This window comes from Carcharhinus amblyrhynchos, chromosome 9 (assembly GCF_965287045.1).
Source record: "Carcharhinus amblyrhynchos chromosome 9, sCarAmb.v2.hapA, whole genome shotgun sequence".
NCBI lineage: Eukaryota > Metazoa > Chordata > Chondrichthyes > Carcharhiniformes > Carcharhinidae > Carcharhinus > Carcharhinus amblyrhynchos.
The window spans coordinates 19,315,908-19,338,909 of NC_137332.1; the positions used below are offsets into that span (position 1 = coordinate 19,315,908).

The following is a 23,002-nucleotide window of genomic DNA, read 5'->3' on the forward strand; positions in this document are numbered from 1 at the left end:
CCACATTTTTCTGCTACCACAAGCTATCTCAAATGAGTACAGCTATTCTACATCCTTTTTTGTCTCATTCCATCTTATCGTGTTGTATACTGCAATGTTTAATTTCAAGTTCGGTTTTTCTGTAGCCATGTCTTAGTAATTCCCACTATACCTTGCAAAATTATGGACACTGCATAGCTGTTCAAACACTTTTGAATAATTTTAATATTACTTTCTCAATGTTTTAAGCATATTTTTACACTGCTATTTTATAACTAATTATTCTCTGACCATTTAAGTCTTCTCTTAATTTGGCTTGACAGATGCTTAATTCCATTTTTTTGTTAACATATTTAGGCATATAATTTTTTGTAGATGCTCCTCCTGACTTAACTGTTTTAAAACCTCACTGTCACCCTGTTCATCTTTTTTGCTAGTACGCTGATTCCATTCTGGTTTAGATAGAAACCTTCCCACCGGTACAGCTTCTCCTTATCCCAGTACTGGTGTCAGTGTTCCATAACTCTTCTTTCCCATTGGAGCCCTTTAGCCACATGGTAATTCTTCCGATTTGTCTTCTGTCTTCGTTTGCATGTGGCTCGTTTAAATAATCCAAAAATGATTGACCTCAAAGTTCCTCTTTTTAATTTAACCCCTGGCTTCTGACATCTTCTCAACAGCAGCCGCAGCCCCCCCACCCCGTCCCCTCCCAATTCGCCGTCATGTCACATCCGCTATCACTTCTATTATGCATTCTCCATCAGGCAACCTTTTAAAGTGCGTTATGGTTGTTGCTGTTAGCTTCATGTCAAAATCGACTGATGGAATGTTTACAACTAGTACCCTAGCAAATAGTATGCAGTCAATCTTGCATGTTTAATCCAAAGCACAAGGATATACTAATTTTGTTGTCAAAAGTATGATCTGTGAAGGGATTTATTTAAATAAAGGCTTTGAAATATTGATCATGTTCTAAAGCTGGACTTTTATTTTCATACGGTTCTGCAGTCTAATGAGAAATTTAAGACTTGATTGTTATAGATTTTGTTAGTTTGGTTAGGCCATCTTAGGATCCTGGCAGTGCCAGCCTGGCATCATGGACTGTCCACCGGGTAGTGTTAAAGGGATGAGGTGGGGGCTGCACACTCAGCAGTTGGGGATTGTGAACAGTTAGCGCGCTGGGAGTTTGGCACATCCACAGTGGTGCCCTCTGGCAGTCAGCAACTGGCTTCCCATGTGAATAGACTCCACTCATTTCCTCGACTAATGGGAATCACATTTTGCCTAATTTTTTTCTCTGTGATGTAAGGTCATACAGAAGAGCTCGCCCAACAAAATGGGCACGATTCTCTTGGTAAGATTGTCCCATAATCTTTGGGTATTAAGTTGCATCTCCGTGTCGAGTCCAATTTTCCCCTGCCTTCTCAATTCACTTCACCTGAACATTGCAATTGGTCTTGACTCTTCTGCCCTTGGTGATTACTTAAGAACAAAAAAGATTCAGGCTATTCAACCCCTGGAGCCTAATTTGCTACTTGTAAATTTCTAGCTGAATTTGTAGATCAATTCCAATAATCCCTGCTGATTCTGTAATCTTTACTTCTGGTTCAATGAAAATCTTGCCCATCTTATTTTTGAAATTTTCAATTGATTTGCCATCAGCTGTTTTTTGGAGTGGAAGAGATCCAGATTTCCACTACTTTGTGTGAAGAAGTGCATCCTGACATCACTTCTGAAAAACCTCGTTCCAATTTCAGCATTATGTTCCCTTGAACATAGAATCCCAATAGTGCAGAAGGGATATTAGAATTTTGAACTAATGGGGAAACAGTAACAATTGTCTTTATCTCCAGAAAACATGACAAAATATCAGATTATACAGTGGTGTGATATGTTCCAGTATAAACATGACCAAAAAACTTGAATAGAAAATTAAATTAAAAAAAAATTAAATAAGATAAATTAAATCAATTTTAAAAATTAAATAAACTTAAATAAAACATTAAATGAACCTAACCTACATATCTTTTTGACATGAAGGGGCAGTTTACTGTGGCCGGTTCACCTAGCTGGCCATCTTTCCTGCTGTTCCAGACTTCCACCAGAGGAAATAATTTATCTCCACCAACTAATGATTATTTTGTGTTTCCTGATCTCTTAAGTAGCTACTGATTTCTTCTTGATTCATCTCCATTTTTCTGTCTGTCCCGCACACCACCTTCACCAGAAGTTAAATTTTCATACTTAACTCAGTGTTTGTAGAAAGATTTGCTCATTGCATGCTTAATGTGAACTTGCGTGCAACCCTTGATGTAATTGGGAAAAAGAGAGTTAACTGAAGATTGCTCAGTGGTGTGGTTATTTAGTTGTTTTGAATTAAAATCAATTCTTTCAGATAGCAAAGAACCAGTTTTGGTTGCGGGGTTAATGTTGGTGTTGGATATAGATTCCCATGTTGTGGCTTTAGTTTGAAAGAGTCATAAAGTAAGGAAATAATTTTTTAAATACTTAATATTCTATGTACTGAATTCTATAAATGATCTGCACTTCCTGTCTGTACCAGTTGACATATAGCTTTTTTTTTGTTAAGCTTTTTATGAGCTCTTTCTATTTAAGTTTTTTGGTCATGTTTATACTGGAACATATCACACCACTGTATAATCTGACTAATATTTTGTCATGTTTTCTGGAGATAAAGACAATTGTTGCTGTTTTCCCATCAGTAGTTCAAAATTTTAATATTCAAAATTAGGATATAACTAAAATATAAGCTAGTTCTTTAAGACCTCTTCCATTTTCCTATGCCTTGAATTGCAGAAAATATTTGCTCAGTGCTATGAACTGATTTTTGAATGCCCAATCTGACAATGTACAATGCAACTAATTTGCCTGCATTCAACATTCCATTAGTTAGACTATGCTTTTTAGATTCTAGCAATTTCTATTTTTCAAAATCACTTCAGAAAATCCAGACCTTTTTCATGTGATAACAGATTTTCGCTGCTATTTTTAAACTTGAGCAAATGTTGCATTTTATTACGTTCTTCAGCTAATGGCAATGACAGTAAGAAATTCAAAGGTGACGATAAGATGATCGGTGCACCATCCCGTGTTCTGCATATTAGGAAACTGCCCAGTGAAGTCATGGAAACTGAGGTCATAGCTTTGGGCTTGCCATTTGGAAAGGTTACCAACATTCTGATGCTGAAAGGGAAAAACCAGGTATGTACAATCTGGAATAGATTCCTGGTGGGTGTAATTGTTTGAAGCTAATGTATCTAGCGCTGCAGTTGATACTTTAATTAGGATGCTAAATGTGAGTACTGTTCACCATGTTCTGAACTTTTATTTTTAATATATAAATATTTTAAAGTACTCCCTGTTATTTGCAAAATAACTTTTAACAGTTGAAATGTAAAGCACATTAAATATTTCCTTTTCTATCTCTGGAAAAATTGGTATGAGCACAAAGTGTTTGAGGTTACCTTTAATGGTGTAGTGACATTTAACCAGATTCAAAAACTTTCTACTATTGTCTAATCATTTATCTGTTCAAATATTTCCATTCCCTTTCCTAGTACATGTTAGAGGATTACAGAATTTGCACTTGCTCATTAGTGAGAAGAGTTTGATAACCTCAGCGTTATCTCTATAATAAGGAGAAAAATGTGCTAACGATTGGATGACTGCTATTTAACACTGAATGATGGATTTGGAAATAAAATACAATGCTGACGGTAATAAAAGAGATTGGTCAGAGCCTTTATCATAAGAAATAAGTCAGTGTTCTGGTTTTATACTTTATTTACGCTCAAGTTGGGAATTTGAGTAAGTTGTGGGTGGAAAATGTTACTTAACAAGAGTCTTAATGCTTAGCTTGCCAATGTATGCGGAAATGGTTGGAAATATGTGGGCTGTACATTTTCATTAGCCTCCAGACCCATAGTTGAGTATCCTTATAACTTTTCACACTGAGTTAAATGGAATACTACTTGGGTTGTTCTGATGATCAAATTTTCAATATAATTGTTAAAATTGCATAATTAAGCATGCTTTTTAAGTGGTATGTTGTGTTTTAGACATGTTGCTACTTGTCAGTATATACTCAAATTTAAATGCATCAGAAAATTGAGTTCATCTAGTTCCATACAAGCAGTATGAACCAATACATTTTTTTAGTTTGTTTTTCCATCTCAAGAATTAATACTTTGATGAATACCTGGTCATCTTTTTTTAAATTTTTTTTGTGTGTGCTCTCTCTAGTCACTGAAGCTGAATTCTGAAGCCTTCAATGAGCTTAATTATCTCTCGTTTAGCAGGCAGTTTCTGAAGATTAATCCTTGTCATATTTTGAAGGAGAATTTATGATGGGCATTGTTTGATTGCCAATAATTCCCTAATATTTTCACCGGTTTTTAATGTGTAAAATATTCAGGAGAGAAGACAGTTTTAAGCAGAAGGCTGTGAAACAATGTAATACCTACTGAAATTAGTAATGAAAGCAGAAACCATGTTGATGTTTAAAAATAGTTTGGAAACTAGTTGAAGGGCAGTGTGATCAAGGAATATGGGAATAAAGCAGGCCCGTGGGTTTAGGATGACTGCTTATGTGGAGAATAAACACTAACATGGACTAGTTGGGCTGTATAGTCTCTCTTTGTCTTGTATTTCCATATGATTCTATGAAAATGGCACACAAAATTAAACTTCTGCAATTTAAGACAGGTAGCAAATTCAGTGATATGCAGTATTTCAATCAATGTATCTACATTGTGATACTTTCTTTATGGTACATATTGCAACTCTTTATATTAAAATATTCTGTTTGTTCTGTTGTTCAGTGGTCCACAATCTATATATAGCGCCTTTTAACGTAAAACATCCAAAGGCATTTCAGAAGAGTACTGTAAAGCAAAATTTGACACTGAGCCCCATAAGAGATAACTAGGGCAAATAGCTAAAGTTAAGATCAGAGTGAACTACAGTATAGTTTCAAATCAGGATGGTGTGTGACTTGCAAGTTTAGAAGGAACTGTCGAAGCAGCCTTGGTGATTTGCTGCAATAAATCTAGTAAATGGTACTCACTGATGATGGAAGGAATGAATGTTTCAGATAGAACATAGAACATTACAGCGCAGTACAGGCCCTTTGGCCCTCGATGGTTCCACTGGTCGGCGCAACAATCTAATGACCCTCTAACCTAAACTATTCCAATGTTATCCATATGCCTATCCACTGACCATTTGAACGCCCTTAAAGTTGGCGAGTCCACAACTGCTGCAGGCAGGGCATTCCATGCCCATACTACCCTCTGAGTAAAGAACCTACCTCTGACATCCATCCTATAATTACCACCCCTTAATTTAAAGCTATGTCCCCTTGTGTTAACCATCACCATCCAAGGAAAAAGGCTATCACTATCCACCCTATCTAACCCTCTGATCATCTTATATGCCTCAATTAGGTCACCTCTTAACCTCCTTCTCTCTAACGAAAATAACCTCAAGTCCCTCAGCCTTTCCTCATAAGACCTTCCCACCACACCAGTCAACATCCTGGTAAACCTCCTGTGCACCCTTTCCAATGCCTCCACGTCCTCCTTATAATGCGGCGACCAGATCTGTACGCAATACTCCAAGTGCAGCCGCACCAGAGTTTTGTACAGTTGCAGCGTGACCTCACGGCTCCGAAATTCAATCCCTCTATCAATAAAAGCTAACACACCGTATGCCTTCTTAACAACCTTATCAACATGGATGCCAACTTTCAGGGATCTATGCACACGTACACAGATCTCTCTGTTTGTCGATACTACCAAGAGTCCTTCCATTAGCCCTATATTCTGTATTCCTGTTACCCTTGCCAAAGTGAATCACCTCACTTTTCCGCATTAAACTCCATTTGCCACCTCTCAGCTCAGCTCTGCAGCTTATCTGTGTCCCTCTGCAAACTGTGACACGCATCCTCACTGTCTACAACTCCTCCGACTTTGGTGTCATCAGCAAATTTACTAACCCATCCTTCTACACCGTCATCTATGTCATTTATAAAAAATGACAAACAGCAGTGGCCCCAAAACAGATCCTTGAGGTACACCACTTGTAACTGAACTCCAGGTTGAATATTTCCCATCAACCACCACCCTCTGTCTTCTATCAGCTAGCCAATGCCTGATCCAAACTGCTAAATCACCCTCAATCCCATGCATATGCATTTTCTGCAGTAGCCTACCATGGGGAATCTTATCAAACGCTTTGCTAAAATCCATATATGCCACGTCAACTGCCTTACCCTTATCCACCTCTTTGGTCACCTTTTCAAAAAACTCGATAAGGTTTGTGAGGCACGACCTACCCTTCGCAAAACCGTGTTGACTATCCCTAATCAATTTATTTCTCTCTAGATGATTATAAATCCTATCCCTTATAATTCTTTCCAAAACTTTGCCCACAACAGAAGTAAGGCTCACTGGTGTATAATTCCCAGGATGGTCTCTACTCCCCTTCTTGAACAAGGGGACAACATTTGCTATCCTCCAGTCTTCTGGCAGTATACCTGTAGCCAATGATGACATGAAGATCAAAGCCAAAGGCTCTGCAATCTCCTCCCTAGCCTCCCAGAGAATCCTAGGGTAAATCCCATCCGGCCCAGGGAACTTATCTATTTTCATACTCTCAAGAACTGCTAACACCTCCTTATGTACCTCAATCCTGTATAGTCTAAAAGCCTGTATCTCAGTATTCTCCTCGACTACGTTGACCTTTTCCTGCGTGAATACTGACGAAAAATATTCAGTGCCTCTCCTGTCTCTTCAGGCTCCACGCACAACTTCCCACCACTGAATCTGACTGGCCCTAATCTTGCCCTAACCAATCTTTTAAGATGGCGGTTGGGGTGTGATTAAGTGTGCTGCTTTGTCGTGGATGGAACCATTGTACTACACTCATTCATTCAAGCAAATAGGCAGTATTCTGTCACATTCTTGACTTGTCTCTTGTGGTTGATGGATGGACTTTGGGGATTTGGAGCTGAATTACTGCAGCCTTTGACTGGTTCTTGCATCCAGAGTATATATATGGCTGGTTCAATTTCTCGTCAGTGGTAACTCCCAGCGTGTTGACGGTGGGGGATCAGCAATATTAAGACTAATGAATGTTCAGGGGAAAAAGTTATATTTTCTACTGTTGGAGATGGTTATTTACTGACATTTGGGTGATGTGAATGTAACTTGTCAGCCCAAGCTTGAATATTATCTTGGTCTTGCTAGATGTGGACAGGGACAGCTTCAGTATCTGAGGAGTCATAATTGATGTAATCAGTGAAAATCTGTACTTTACAAAATTGTAGCAGAAGGCAGACATTCGGCCCACCATGTCTATTGTTTTCCGAATGAGTAATTCACTTTTTGCCATTTACCTGTCTCCTCCCCATAACCCTGCACATCCTTCCATTTAAGGTAACAGTCTAATTGCCTTTTGAATGCTCTGATTGAACCTGCCTCTACCACATTGAGACAATTCCTTCCAGACTTTAACAATTGAAGTTGTGTGGGAAAGTACTTTTTCTTATATTGCTTTTGTTTCTTTTGCCAATTACTTGTAATCTGTGCCCTCTCATTCCCGATCCTTTCACAAGTGAGAACAGTTTCCTCCTATCTAATCGGTCCATACCCCTCCAATGAGTTTGAATACTTCTATGAAATTTCAAATCTTTTCCTCAAAGACAAAGATCCCCACTTCTCCTGTCAGCTTTTAATAACTGAAGTTCCTCATCCCTGGAATCATTCATTTCTGATTCTCTCACACCCTTGAAGTGCAGTGCCCAGAGTGGGCAAAATACTGCAGCTGAGTACAAAATAGTGTCTTGTACAAGTTCAACATAATCGCCTTTCTTTTATAATCTGCCCATTTATCACCTCGGATATTATGTGCTTTATTAACTGCATTTCCCTATCATCAAAGTTAAACTGACTGGCTTGTTGTTGCTGGGCTTATTTTTACATTTTCAGCAAAGGAATGGCGTTGGTTATTCTCCGTTCTCTGTCACTACCCTTAGTCGACAAAACTGAGAAATTATGGCCAGTGCCTCTGCAATTTCCATTCTCACTTTTCAGTATCTTTGGATGCATTTTATCTGGTCTTATCGATTCATCCAATCTATTTTAAGTAAGTCAGCCTATCCAAACCCACTTCCTGATCAAATGTAAACTCTTCTATTGTTTAAATTGTCTCCTGGAAATCTGAATTAAAAAGAAAATCCTGGAAATGCTCAGTCAAAGCTATCATTTCGGTTGATGACCTTTCGTCAGAACTGTAAAAAGTTAGATGTTGCAGGTTTTGAGCAATGAGTGAGTGGAATAAGGACAAAAGGGAGATCTACGATAGGGTGGGAGAGAGGACACATTGAATGGCAGGAGAATTGCAGATGAAAAGAAAAGAGGTGCTGAGAGCAGGTTTGCTATTCTTTGAAAGTAAAAATAAGAGAAAAGTTGAAATATGCAAAGCAAGGGAGTTCAGGGTCTGAAATTGTTCGACTCATCCTTGAGTCCGGAAGTCTGTGATGTGCCTAATCGGTGTTCTTCAAGCTTGCATTGAGCTTTCCAAGAACAGTATAGCAGGTCTGTCACAGAAATGTCAGTATGGGAGCAAGGTGCAGAATTAAATGACATGGCACTGGAAGCTCAGGTTCATGCTTGTGAACTGATCAGAGATGTTCTGTAAATCAGTTGCCCCGTCTGTATTTGGTTTTCCCAGTGTGAAGGAGACTGCATTGTGAACAGCTAATACAGTAAACCAAATTGGAAGAAATAAGTGTAAATCTCTTTCTCTAGGTTTGAGAGATGATGGTGAGTTCAAGGACTATGAAGGGAAAAAGGAAGTTGAAGTTGCAGTTGTTGTTTGCAAGGATCTTGGCATTATGGGTTCATAATTTGAGAAGAGGAATAATAATGATTTTAAAGAGAGGGGGACAGTAACTACCTGAAAAAGAAAACTGTTAACAGTATCAGCCAACAACGGGAACACACAGTCAAGTTGAATGTTTAGCAGTTCAGTCAGAACAAGATCAGATAAACAGGAGGTTCTTTAACATGTGCTCTGAGGAGACATCGGGGCAAAGAGAGAAACTAGAGGACAATGCAAGTCCAAGCCTAAAGCAGGAGAATCTTCAGAAGCATTTTGACTTAATAGGCTCTAGGGGATGGGAGGAAGAGCAGAGGCAGCTGATGTACAGGAAAGGGATAGAGAAACTGGTGAACTGCTATGATGGCAGTAAGCTCTCCCTCGCTGTCAGCAAAACAAAGGAGATAATCATTGACTTCAGGAAGCATAGTGGAGGTCATGCTCCTGTCTACATCAATGGGGATGAAGTGGAAATGATTGAGTGCTTCAAGTTTCTGAGAGTCCAAATCAACATCCTGGTCTCCTTCACACTGGGAAAACCAAATACAGACTGGGCAACTGATTTGCAGAACATCTCTGATCAGTTCACAGGCATGAACCTGAGCTTCCAGTGCCAAGTCATTTAATTCTGCACCTTCCTCCCATACTGACATTTCTGTGATAGACCTGCTATTCTGTTCTTGGGAAGCTCCACGCTGACAGTATAGTTAAGATAGCCCACCAACACTTCTACTTTCTCAGGAAACTAAGGAAATTTGGCATGTCTGCTAAGACTCACTCCAAATTTTACATATGCACTATAGAAAGCATTCTTTCTGGTTGCACCACAGCTTGATATGGCTCCTGCCCTGTCCAAGACTGCAAGAAATTACAAAGGGCCATGAACGAAGCCCAGTCCATCACTCAAACCAGCCTCCTATCCCTTGACCATTGACTACACTTCCCGCTACCTTGGAAAAGCAACCAGCATAATCAAGTACCCCATGCACCCCGGACCTCCTTCCATCTGCTTCTGCTGGGAAAAAGATACAAAAATATGAAATCATACTTCTAAATCTTCTGTCCCTGGTTATTGGCTCCTTTACTAAGGGGAGAAGTTTCTTCCTACCTATCCTATCTATGCCCCTCATCATTTTGTGCACCTCAATCATGTCTCTGCTTAATTGTCTCTCCTCTCCAGTCTCTCTTAGCTGAAAAGCTCTAGCGCCGGCAACACCCTGACGAATCTCCTCTGCACCCTTTCTGACGCAATCACACCCTTCCTATACTGTGGTAACCAGAACTGCAGACAGTACTGTAGTTGTGGCCTATCAAACATTTTATACAGTTTTATCATATCTCCCTGCTCCTATATTCTATGCCTCAGCTAAGTATCCCACATGCCTTTTTGACCATCTTATCTATCAGTTCTGTTACCTTTAGGGTCCTTTGGACATGCACTCCAAGGTCCCTCAGGTCCTCTACTTCCCACTATCCTGCTGTTCATTGTGTTATTCCCTTGCCTTGTTTGTCCTTCCTTCCCAAGTATCAGACAATGAACCTTCTCAGAATTACTTCTAAAGCATTTAAATTCTTTCTTAAATAAGACCAAAATTGCGGTTCTGCCAATGCCTTGTATCAAAAAATATTCATTCCGTTCCCCCAACAGCATTCTTTCTGCCTTCAATTACTTGCTGTACCTGCATTCCAGCCTTTTGTTATTCTTGTACTGGGACATAGGTTCCTCTGAACTTCGAGTTCTACAATCGCTCTTAATTTAAATAATATGCTGCTTTTCTATTTTTGCCTAAGTGGATAAATTCACGTTTTCCCACATTAAACTGTACATGTCAATATTTTGCCCAGTTATTTACCTATCCATATCCTGTTGCAGAATCCCCTTCACAACTTGGTTTCCTACCTTTGTGTCATCAGTAAATTTGTATATCATAAATTCAGTCCCTTCATCCAAATCAGTAATATAAATTGTAAATAATTGCCATCCCAGCACTGATCCTTGTAGTACTTCATTTTATCTTGTCGACTGAAAAATGACCCATTAGCCTTTGCATGATACCAGTTGGCTCTCAGTCTCGTTGTTGCGAGAGTGCGTCAGTGCTCGGATCCAGTTGTTCTCAGTGGCATCCCTCTTCCTGATTCTGGACCCCTCAATTGGACCTGAAGTGCCTTTGAGAAAAGGGTGCCCCATAAGGCCACTGGCAGTTCAGGCTGGGTTTGCTGGGTGTCCTTCAAGAGGCATAGGAAACCCATGAATTTGGAAGGATCTCTGAGCCACCACTAAATTTTTGCTGAACTTGGATGATAAGCTGTAAGTGGTTCATTAATGAGCCTAATTAGCCCGTGGCAAAATCCGTGCTTCAGCTCATTCCCACCGCTGACATAATGTGGGTAGTTTTGCTGTTGGCCGGAATGGGATGCGCAACTTCCCCGGTGATTAACCAGCCAGTGGTGCAAACATTTGGAAACCTTTTCTGTGTGACTAATGTCAATAGACGTATTTGGTAAATACGCCACATGAACTTCCTTTGAATATGTTCTAAGGCATTAATTTGTGACTAAGAGTAAACAGGCCGGTAGGATGCCCAAAGATCTGGATTCTAATATGTTGTAGTGAGAAAATGTGAATTTCTGTTATTTTACTGTTCAGATATTGCAAACATACTTCCCCTGTGTAGCTTTGCGAGATGGTAAGTAAAAGATGAGCACTTGTCAAATGCAGAGTAACACGGGACATGATCACCAATGTTTCGATACACTATTGTTTGGAACTGAATGGTCCAAAGGACTAGTTTAAAGTATAATTTTTAACATTTAGGTAGCTTTGTGCAAAAGTATAATATATCTGTGTTGGAACTGAAGATGACAACCAGCAATCCTCATTGAGAATTAGAGCATAAGAAATAGTGGCCAGGTGAGCTGGCAAGGTGAATACAAAACAGCTCAGTCAAAGAAGACAGAGGGTAGCAGTGGAAGGATGCGTTTTTGAATGGAGGGCTCTGACAAATGGTATTCCTCAGGATCAGTGCTGGGATCTTTGCTGTTTGTAATATGTATAAATGATTTGGAGGAAAATGTAACTGGATTGATTAGTAAGTTTGTGAGTGACACAAATGAGGACCGTCAGTGGATACAGCAGATATAGATCAGTTGGAGAGACGAGCTGAGAAATGGCAGATGGAGTTTAATCCGGACAAATGAGGTAATGCATTTTGGAAGGTCTAATACTGATACAAAATATACAGTAAAAGGCAGAGCCCTTAGGAGTATTGATAGGCAAAGGGATCTGCGTGTACAGGTACACAAGTCGCTGAAAGTGGCAGTGCAGCTGGAGAAGATAGTCAGGAAGGCAAATGGCATGCTTGCCTTCATCGGCCAGGCTATTAAGTCTAAAAATTGGCAAATCATGTTGCAGCTTTATAGAACTTTAGTTAGGCCGCACTTGGAATATAGTGTTCAATTCTGGTTGCCACACTACCAGAAGGATGTGGAGGCTTCGGAAAGATTTATCAGGATGTTGCCTTGTATGGAGAGCATTAGCTGTGAGGAGAGGTTGGAGAAATTTGGTTTGTTCTCACTGGAATGATGGAGGTTATGGGGAGATCTGACAGAAGTCTATAAGATTGAGAGGCATGGACAGAGTGGATAGTCAGAAGCTTTTTCCCAGGGTGAAAGAGTTAATTATTAGGGGGCGTAGGTTTAAGGTGCGAGAGGCAAGCTTTAAAGGAGATGTATGGGGCAGATTTTTTGCACAGATTGGTGGGTGCCTGGAACTCATTGCCAGGAGAGGAGGTGGAAGCTGATACGGTAATGTCTTTTAAGGGGTGTCTTGACAAGTACGTGAATAAGATGGGAATAGAGGATATGGTCCCTGGAAGGGTGGGGGGTTTTAGTTAAGTTGGGCAGCATAGTCAGTGCAAGTTTGGAGGGCTGAAGGGCCTGTTCCTGTGCTGTAATTTTCTTTGTTCTTTGTATAGGAACAGAATTAGGCTATTCGGCCCAGCAACTGTGCTCCATCATCCCCCCTTTCCCCATAACCCCTGACCCCCTTATTGATCAAAAACCTATCTATCTCTGTCTTAAAGACACTCAGTGACCTGGCCTCCTCAGCCTTCTGCGGCAAAGAGTTTCACAGATTCCCCACTCTGACTGAAGAAATTCCTCCTCAGCTCTGTTTTAAAGAATCGTCCCTTTAGCCTGAGGTTGTGCCCTCTGATTCTAGTTTTTCCTACTAGTGGAAACATCCCTCTGGAGGCTGCCTCGCTAAATATTTTTAAGATGCGGGTTGTTGGGTTTTTGATGAGAGAGGGGATTAAGGGTTATGGGGAGAGGGCGGGAATGTGGAACTGAGCCACGACAGATCAGCCATGATCTTATTGAATGGCGGGGCAGGCTCGAAGGGCCAGTTGGCCTACTCCTGCTCCTATTTCTTATGTTCTTATGTTCACTCTATTGGGCCTCTCAGTATCTCGTAAGTTTCAATAAGATTCCCCCCCTCCCCCATCTTCCTAAACTCCAGTGAGTACAGACCCAGAGTCCTCGACCATTCCTCATACGACAAGCTTTTAGTTGTAGGAATCTTTCTTGTGAACCTACTCTGGATTCTTTCCAAGGCCAGCACATCCTTCCTTAGATATGGGGCCAAATGGGGTATGACCAGAGCTTTATACAACCTCAGAAATACATCCCTGCCCTTTTATTCTAGCCCTCTTGATATGAATGCTAACGTTGCATTTGCCTTCCTAACTGCTGACGGAACCTACATGTTAACCTTAAGAGAATCTTGAACAATGACTCCCAAGTCCCTTTGTGTTTCTGATTTCCTAAGCAATTTCCCATTTAGAAATTAGTCTGTACTTTCATTTGTCCTTCTGAAGTGTATGACCTCACACTTTTCAACATTGTGTTCCATCTGCCACTTTGCCCACTCTCCTAATCTGTCCAAATCCTTCTGCAGCCTCCCTGCTTCCTCCATACTACCTGTCCCTGTGCATATCTTTGTATCATTTGCAAACTTAGTAACAGTGCCTTCAGTTCCTTTCTCTAAATCATTAGTATGTTTGTGAAAAGTTGTCCCAGCACTGACCCTGAGGCACACCACTCGTCACTAGCTGCTAAGCTGAAAAAGGCTCCTTTATCCTCACTCTCTGCCTTCTGCCAATCAGCCAACCCTCTATCCATGGGCACTTATTTTAACAGTCTCCTATGCGGCACCTGGTCCTTGTTGTAAGAATTAAATTCTTACGGCATTGGAAGTTAATAATTATAAAGAGTTCTTCACTCTGAAACAGGTGTTATTAAAGTATTAGTTTGATGACATTGTCTAAAAGTTTGAATTGCCATGTTTTAACTCACTATTTAATGTGTTTTCTGTGTGCTCCTCCAGGCTTTTTTGGAAATGGCTTCTGAAGAGGCAGCTATCACCATGGTGAATTACTATACTGCCGTAACGCCTCATCTTCGGAACCAGCCGATCTATATCCAGTACTCAAACCATAAAGAATTAAAGACAGACAATGCTTTAAACCAGGTTGTTATTTCATTCATTGATTGTAAAAATGCTGCATGTTCATACCTTTTCACTCGTCTGATCCCTTTTATTGGAATTACGTGTTTGAAACTTGGGGCTTGAATGGATGTCTGATGATTTTTAAAAAATCATATGCTTCCATTCCTAAATTTGAATACTAAAGTATTTTAACTTCAAACATTACTGACTGGTGACTATAGTGTTGCAAAGGAAATCAATAATATGGTCGTTTCGAATACATGCAGTGTATAATTTTTTTTGAAATTTCAGCCGAGACCAGTATCCATTAATCATAGATTAGATCATCTCTCATTCTGAACTCCTAGAGGGCATAGGACTAATTTACTTGGCCTCTTGTGGTAGGTTAAAACCCTTATTTCAGAACCAATCTAAGCCTTTGCCGTATACCTTCTAATGCAAATATATCATTCCTTAGAGTTGGAGGCCAAAGCCTTTTACAATCGTAACAAGAGTTCCTGTTCTTCTACTCCAATCTCCTTGCAATAAAGGCCAACATGCCATTTACCTTCCTTTATGCCTCCTGCACCTATACTCTAATGTCATCCTTGTAAAAGCCTCTCTGAACATCAACATTTCTTTGTTTTACATCTTATTCAAAAATATCCTGCTTTTCTCCTCTTATTACCAAAATGAACAACACTCCAACTTCCCCATGCTATGCTTCACTTGGCATCCTGTTGCCTACTTGCTTAATGTTTTTTTTAGCATTTTTGTGTTCTTGGTGCTTACCTTCCCATTTAGCTTTGCACAGTAAGCAAGCTTGGATATTTTACTCGCAGTCCCTGTTCAAGTTGTTAATTTGGATTATTAATAGTTGATCCTTGTGACACTTCGCTAGCCTGTCAACTTGAAAATGCCGTTTATCCCTACTGTCTGCTTAGTAACTGTCTCTATCCATGCTAATATTCTACACCATGAACCTTTACCTTGTATTTTAACCTTTTCTGAGGTGCCTTATCAATAATTTATTATGCACATTTAAATTTCCAATTCTGCTCAATTGAATTAATAATGTAAATAGCATCCTAGTTGGAATTTAATGCTTAAAAGACTTGGCAAACTGTTTGACTTCTAATTAGATTGCATTTTTTAAACTGGCAAAGACAGTGGACCAGTAGTTAGCATTGCTGACTCAAAGCGCTGGAGACCCAGGTTCATTTCTGGCCTTGGGTGATTGTGTGGAGTTTGCATGTTCTCACTGTGTTTGGGCAAAATAAAAATGATTTCATAGAATCCCTACAGTGTAGAAGGAGGTCATTTGGCCCATTGAGTCTGTACTGACAACAGTCGAACCCAGGTCTGTCCCTGTACCGCTATATATTTATCCTGTTAATCCCCTGACACTATTGGACAATTTAGCATGGCCAGTCCACCTAACGCGCACATTTTTGGTGTGAAGGAGGAAATGGGAGCACCTGAAGGAAACCCATGCAGACATGGTAGGGGGACAACTTGCAGGCTGTACACAGACAGTAACCCAAGCCGGGTCCCTGATGCTGTGAGGCAGCAGTGCTAACCACTGTACCACCATGCTGGATTTCATGGTCAGTTTAGAAAATATATTCTTAAATAATAATTTAAAGCAAAATTGGGGTGAAATAGGAAAACTAATTTGTCTGTTACTGCTTTCAGCGTGCCCAGGCAGTTCTTCAAGCCGTAACTGCTGTGCAGACAGCAAGTACCCCACTTACCGGAACTACAGTTAGCGAGAGTGCAGTGACGCCAGCACAGAGCCCAGTACTCAGAGTAATTATTGACAACATGTACTATCCGGTCACTCTGGATGTACTTTATCAGGTATGTTTATGGTCCACATAGTTTTGTGTAGATTGTAACTTATTTTGATGGACAATAATTGCATTTCTTTTTTTTAAAGATTTTTTCCAAGTTTGGGCCAGTATTGAAAATCATTACTTTTACAAAGAATAATCAATTTCAAGCTCTACTGCAATATTCTGATCCCATGAATGCGCAACAAGCAAAACTGGTAAGTGGGCACAGCTGAAACTTTGTTATATCTGCATTTCTGCTTAAAATTTATTAGTGTCACAAATAGGCTTACATTAATTCTGCAATGACGTTACTGTGAAAAACCCCTAGTCACCACACTCCCAAGCCTGTTTGGGTACACTAAGGGAGAATTTGGCATGGCCAGGGCATCGAACCAGCATGTCTTTCGGACTGTTGGGGGAAATCCACGCAAACACGGGGAGAACGTGCAGACAATGACCCAAGCCGGGAATGTAACCCGGGTCACTGGTGCTGTGAGGCAGCAGTGCTAACTGCTGTGCCACCATGCTGCCCTTGTCCCTTGCAAAGATGGGCAAATGGGTTTCAGTGGAACAAGATTATGGCTGTAGGTTTCAGGTGATGGTTTTTACACTTAAAGGGGATTTTTGGCTAGTTGGTCTGGTTAAGGCCAGTGCTGGATTTAGTTGTTTACATGGCTGCTTATTTTTGAAGGTAAAATGTTACAACCAGTGGAATACCATGCATTTAATGTCCAGAAATCAAAATTAACATTCTTGTTTTACTTGGCTACAAGCAATGTGAAAATAAATTTTGACGTGAACTGTTAGGATAGGGATTAGAGGAGTACGTATTTTATCTAGCCCGCTGCTCCACCGCACTATTAGTTTAAATGTCAGTAATTTACTCACCAAAATGTCCCATTATCTACCTTTGCTAGACGCAGCATTAAAAAGACTTTAGCCAGGCTTCTTTCAATAAACTCAGTGGTTGATTTATTTTTAAACAAAACTTATTTTTTAAATCAAGTTGCAAGAACCAGTTAACACAATTATAATTTGCAAGTATAACCATCTATCCCTTTTTTAAAATTTTCCAACACAAGGCAATTTCACACTTTCTCTGTTCAGTTCCAACTTTTAACTAGCTTTTGTTTATTTATCAGTTAAAATAATTACTGTGCAAACAAAAACTCCAAATGTCCAAATTATGTAACGTACTTCTAAATTTTAAAAGAAAAATAGCCGTGGAGCTGTTGTGCTCCTAAGAGAACATAGTGTGTCAAATCGTTATCAACAAGTATAAAAATGTACAACTGAGATTACTTCAGCATCTTAATTTCTTAAGCAAACTCAAAAAGCTGGCCGTGAAGCTTCCCAAATCATGCCTGTATTTTGCATGTACTTTCTTACAACTCAGTTTGCCACGGAACTATAAAGTTTTGCGTCAAATACTCGACAGGTCAGGCAGTTTCTTTAGAGATAAATTGAGTTCAGTCAAGTCAGTGACCTTCATCAGAACTGTAAAAAGTTAGAAATATACTTCGTGCAAGAGGCAGGATATAAGCGTGTCCAGAGGCAAGGAAAGAGGCTGGAAGGAGGAAAAGGGAGGAGGCCTGTGTTAGGGTGGAAGACACAAGAGTAATGATGTGATGGGACAAAGCATAGAGAGATACTATTGGAACAAGTAAAGAAATAAAAGATGGGTTTAGTGTTCTATTCCCTCGCCATGCAGCAGTTCAGTTACTGTTACAGCCACACACATACTGATGGTTAAGGGAGGTCTGCTGCCTCTAGCCCACGAGCAAATAACTGGTAGATTCTCCCAGGATACGGGGAATTAACAGATGAGAGCCAAGTCTGACGTGATTAATCAGGTGGCATTAACAGCTGGAATTCACAGATCAGTTCCTGGAGCCTGAAGTTATCACTCAGCGTTGCGGTCCACTCGTCAATCCTTTCATTTGATGCGTCTGTCCCACTCTTGTCGTCTGCCATGATCCTCTTGCTTGCAGCCCCTCGTACTGTGGAATTTTTGTCTGAGAAAATTTGATAGTAGACAATTGTAAAATTAGTTTTCCAGGACCAGATAATTTATCCATTTACATGATGTCATGTGTCATTGGTGCAGTCAGCATTTATTGTGTAATTGCTCTTGAGAGGGTGGTAGTGAGTTGACCTCTTGATTTGCTAATAGCTACCAGCCTCCCATCTGTTGACTGTCTACACTCCCCGCTGCCTCAGCAAAGCATCATTTTAGGACCCCGCACACACTGGACATACTCTCTTCTGACTTCTTTGGGAAGAAGATACAAAAGTCTGCGGTCACGTGCCAACGACTTGAACAGCTTCTTCCCTGCTATTGGCAGACTTTTGAATGGACTTGCCTTGCATTAAGTTGATCTTTCTCTACATCTTAGCTATGACTGTAACACTACATTCTGCACTCTCTCGTTTCCTTCTCTATGAACGGCATGTTTTGCCTGCATAGCATGCAAGAAACAATACTTTTCACTATGTTAATACTTGTGACAATAATAAATCAAAAAATTGTTTAGTTCAGAGGGCAAATAAAAGTCAACTGTGTTGCTGTGGATATGATGTCATATGCAGGTCAGACTTGGTAACAGTGGCAAGTTTTCTTTCCTTGAGGACATTGGGGAACTAGATGGATTTCTGTGACAATCTGATAGTGTCATGGTCGTCCTGACTGATGCCAGCTTTATATTCCAGATTTATATTTCAGTTGAATTTAAATTCACGAGGAGCCAACATGGAATTTGAACTCCTGCCCCCTGGTCATTAGTCCTGGCTTCTGGATTACCAATCCAGTTTCATACCCATCATATCCCTCTAAATTATGAACTGGAGTACTATCAGTAACAAGTGGTAAGCTATTCTGAGGTTTTTAAGTGATTTTAACAACTGCAGAATGCAGTGTTGGTTCTCATAAGTTCACTGATTCCTAAAGATTGCCATCTGCAGAAAATTCATGTTTACGTGCTTAATTACGAGGAGTAGACCATTCAGCTCCTCAAGCTTGCTCCAACATTCAATAAGATCATGGATGATCTGATTGTGGCCTCATCTCCACTTTCCTTCCTACCATTTGACTCCCTTATTAATCAAGAATATCTAATGTAGCCGTAAAAATGTTCAATGGCCCTTCCTCCATCGTTCTGGGACAGAGATATTTCCAAAGATGGCCCTTAGAGAGAAAAACAATCTTGCCGTCTTAAATGGGAGAACCCCTTATTTTAAAATTGTTTCCCTTAATTCTAGTCTCTCTCACAGGATAAATACCCTTCCAGCACCCACCTTGCCAAGTCCTCTCAGGATCTTGTATGTTTCAGTAAGATCACCTTTCATTCTCCTAATTCCTAACCCTTTTCTCTTAGGATAGGAAAACCCCCTTCTCCAGAGTCCACTGATTGAACCTTCTCTGAATTGCTTCTAATGCAATTATGTCCTTTCTTAAATAAGGTGACCAAAACTTGAGATATGACTCATCAATATCCTATACAACGTGTTATTGTTGTATACCTTCTAGCAAAACATTCCTATTTTTATATTCTGTTTCCCTTCCAATAAATGACAACATACTATTTGCCTTCCTAATTACTTGCTGAACCTGCATGCTAACTTTTTTATGACTCATATGCCAGGATACACACATCCCTCTCTACCTTGAGTTCTGCAATCTCTCCCTATTTAAGTAATATGCTACTTTTTTCTCCTTCCTGCCAAATTGGACAAGTTCACTTCCCCTCATTTTTTCCATTCACTTAACCTATTTATGTTTTTTACAAAATTCTTATCTCCTCTTCACAACTTACTTTCCAACTTGTCTGTGTGTTGTCAGCAAATTTAGCAACCATACGTTCAATTCCTTCATGAATATAGATTGTAGATGATTGAGGCCCCAGCACTAATTTCTGTGGCACATCAATCATTTTATCTCACCAATCAAAAATGCCCCATTTATGCCTACTGTTGACTAATCGATCCTCTATCCATGCTAATATGTTATCCCCTACACCATAAGCTCTTATTTTGTGTTGTAACCTTGCAAGTGGCACCATATCAGATACCTTCTGGGAATCTTAGGTATGCCACATCCATGAGTTCCCCTTTATCCACATTGCTTGTCACCTAAAAAAAAACTCTTAATAAATTTGTCAGATATGGTTTCTATTAGGGGCTGAAGTGCAGATTGAATAGAAATCAAAAGTAGAAAGAGTTATATCATGAAGACAGATTGCATAGATTAAGCTTGTATTCCTTTGAGTAAAGATTCATGGGTGATCTAATTGAGATGTTTAAGAAAAATATTGTGTTCGAATTGGGTAGGTAGAGAGCAACTGTTTGCTCTGTTGGGGGAATCCTGAAAGGTTGGCATAAGCTCAACGAGAGCTGGACCTTGAGGCATCATGTCGCTAAGGACTTCTTCAGACAAGGGGTAATGGGAATCTGAACCTGTTTCTCTCATTCTTCTTCCTGTATGTCCTGTGCCCCCTCCATCCACCATACATGCATGCACAGGTGCCGTGTGTGCACACACCAAAGAACTCTTTCAGAACTGAGTTGTGTTTGGGTACAAAGGGACCTGTGCATGCATGTGTGGTGGGTGGAGGGGCATGGGACATAAGGGAAGAAGAATGGGTAATGCAGGAGGAACAAGTTCAGATTCCCATTACCCCTTGTCTGAAGAAGTCCTTACTGACATGATGCCTCAAGATCCAGCTCTAGTTTTGAGTTTATGCTTTTGGTGTCCAAGCCTCATCTTGTGCGTAGATGTGTTTCATTCCTGAACAGCACCAGTGAAGAGTGGCTTCTCCAAATGTCAACAAGTAAAGAATTGGGATATAGGCATTTTTTTTGTATGTTGATCTGTAAGGTTTGGCCATGAATCTCATCTGGTGAACGGAATTGTAACCCTATGAATAAATTAGATATATGTGGATTAATGAAAATGTACAAATGAAATTTCTGCATGGACAAAGGCTTTATGGTATTCTTGTTGTGTGATATATGAAGGCTACAGTTTAGGCATTCTGGGGTGCCCTACTTTGCAACTAAAGTTATTCCAAAATTTTTTTTATCCACTTCTGTAGCAAATGGAAATATGGACTGTTATTACTTACAACATGTATTATTAAAGAAAATGGAAGAAATCAAATGAATCACTCCCTTAACAACTACTTTGGTAATTTAAAAGCTGTTTTATAGTTCAAGTGTGATTGGCTTTTGAGTGTGATTTGTTTTGCCATTAATGGATGTGAAAAGGCATTTGAAAAAGTTGTGATGATCTCTACAATTTGCCAGAGGAATTGGAAGTTCTGCTGGATGAATATAACATTGGAGCATCAAGCAAAGGAGGAAGAAATAATGTCAGTTGGAGAGGCTTTAAAATAACTTGAACTAGAGCTGAAAAAGTGTGAACAAGATGTGGCAAAGCAGAGCGCAACAATGTTCAAAGCCAATGATGCAAAATTGAAGGAAGCAGCTTTAAAATAAATTTAGAAAGCTGGTCCACTGTTCTTACTGCAGAACTACAAGAAGAAAATAACTTTTTCATGAATGCAAATTGGAATGTCAGGAAGAAGCAGCAACAGTTGCTAAAGCTGAATTGGGTAAGTGTATAACTCCTTGGACTAAAGGAAAAACAAAAAAAAAAAAATTTTTGAGCTGAATGAAAAGAATTATCAAGTTGCCTCAGCTGAAATTTGAAATAAATTCAGTAATTTCTTAAAGCAGCTAAAGAGGGCTTGACACAGCAGAAAAATTAGTTGCTTGCCCTGAAGAACAGTCAGCTCATGAAGAATTTTCAGTTGAACATGCTCCAAATCTGAAAAGAGATCAGTTCCAGATGCACGTCTAGCTAAAGGTCTTGGGCGTTGAAAACCATACTCGTGGAAACAAAATGGGGATCAAGAACTAGAATCTGAACAGAATGGTTCAGAGTCTGGCTTTGAAAGGGGATAGCACGGAGATCAGCAACAAAGTCTCTATGATTGCTTAGTTGTCTGACTTCAAAGAGCAGTGTAAATTGCTGAATCCAGAGGGCAAGAAGCCATCTGGCTAGAATTTTCTCCTTGGGTTCTGGTTCATACCAAATGGCACTCAGGAGTCAAATGGACCATCAGCAAACAATGATGTTGTTGTTAATAAGATTAACCAGACCAAACAAATTTCAAGTCATTTGGATCCCAAACATTGTACCAATGCTACCGGGCCGTACTTCAAAGCTCTGCTTTGCCACGTCTTGTTCATGCTTTTTAGTTCCAGTTTTGGAAGGCACCCCTAAGGGAATGAGGAAGAACATACGAATAGTGCACCAAGAGGTCCACATCGTGGAAAAGGAGGAAACCAAAGATGATTGTTACAAACATAACTAAATAATGAATTCAGCTGATGGAATCTGAGAATGCTTTCAACAAGAATGTCAGCATTTCGAGGTAGAGCTAGACAAAACATTCAGGCGGTTTCAGTGTGTAGTTCATGAACGCAGAATAGATATATGACAGCTTAATGAAGAACATTCAAGAACTGTAAAGATAATGCAACATAAGAGAATTTTTGTGAAAAGAATGAAATAAACCAAATCAACTTGCAGTAAAACAATCTCTTGTTCGCAGAAAAATGAACTGCAAGAATTCATGGAAGTTGAATTGTGAATCCTAATCTTTGCATTCATTCAGTTTTTCGTTTTTGGTTAAACCCCTCTGGTTTCGTAAATATATGTCTAACAGTGAAATATGAAAAATAAAGCCACTGATTTAGTATACAAACTACTTTGTTAAAATGTTTATGATAAGAACTTGCT

At 39.7% G+C, this 23,002-nt stretch overlaps 1 protein-coding gene across 6 annotated transcripts in view; it reads left to right on the plus strand.

The window, feature by feature from the left end:
- Positions 1-23,002, plus strand: part of LOC145347631 (polypyrimidine tract-binding protein 2) — a 63,855-nt gene that overhangs the window by 15,070 nt on the left and 25,783 nt on the right. For 5 of the 6 annotated variants that reach the window (XM_080195275.1, XM_080195273.1, XM_080195276.1 and 2 more), the window contains 4 exons: positions 3,029-3,201; positions 14,264-14,407; positions 16,061-16,225; positions 16,305-16,415. In XM_080195275.1, coding sequence (XP_080051401.1) covers positions 3,029-3,201; positions 14,264-14,407; positions 16,061-16,225; positions 16,305-16,415 — 593 coding nt within the window. The remainder of the gene's footprint in view (positions 1-3,028; positions 3,202-14,263; positions 14,408-16,060; positions 16,226-16,304; positions 16,416-23,002) is intronic. The other variant, XM_080195278.1, reaches the window with a different exon arrangement.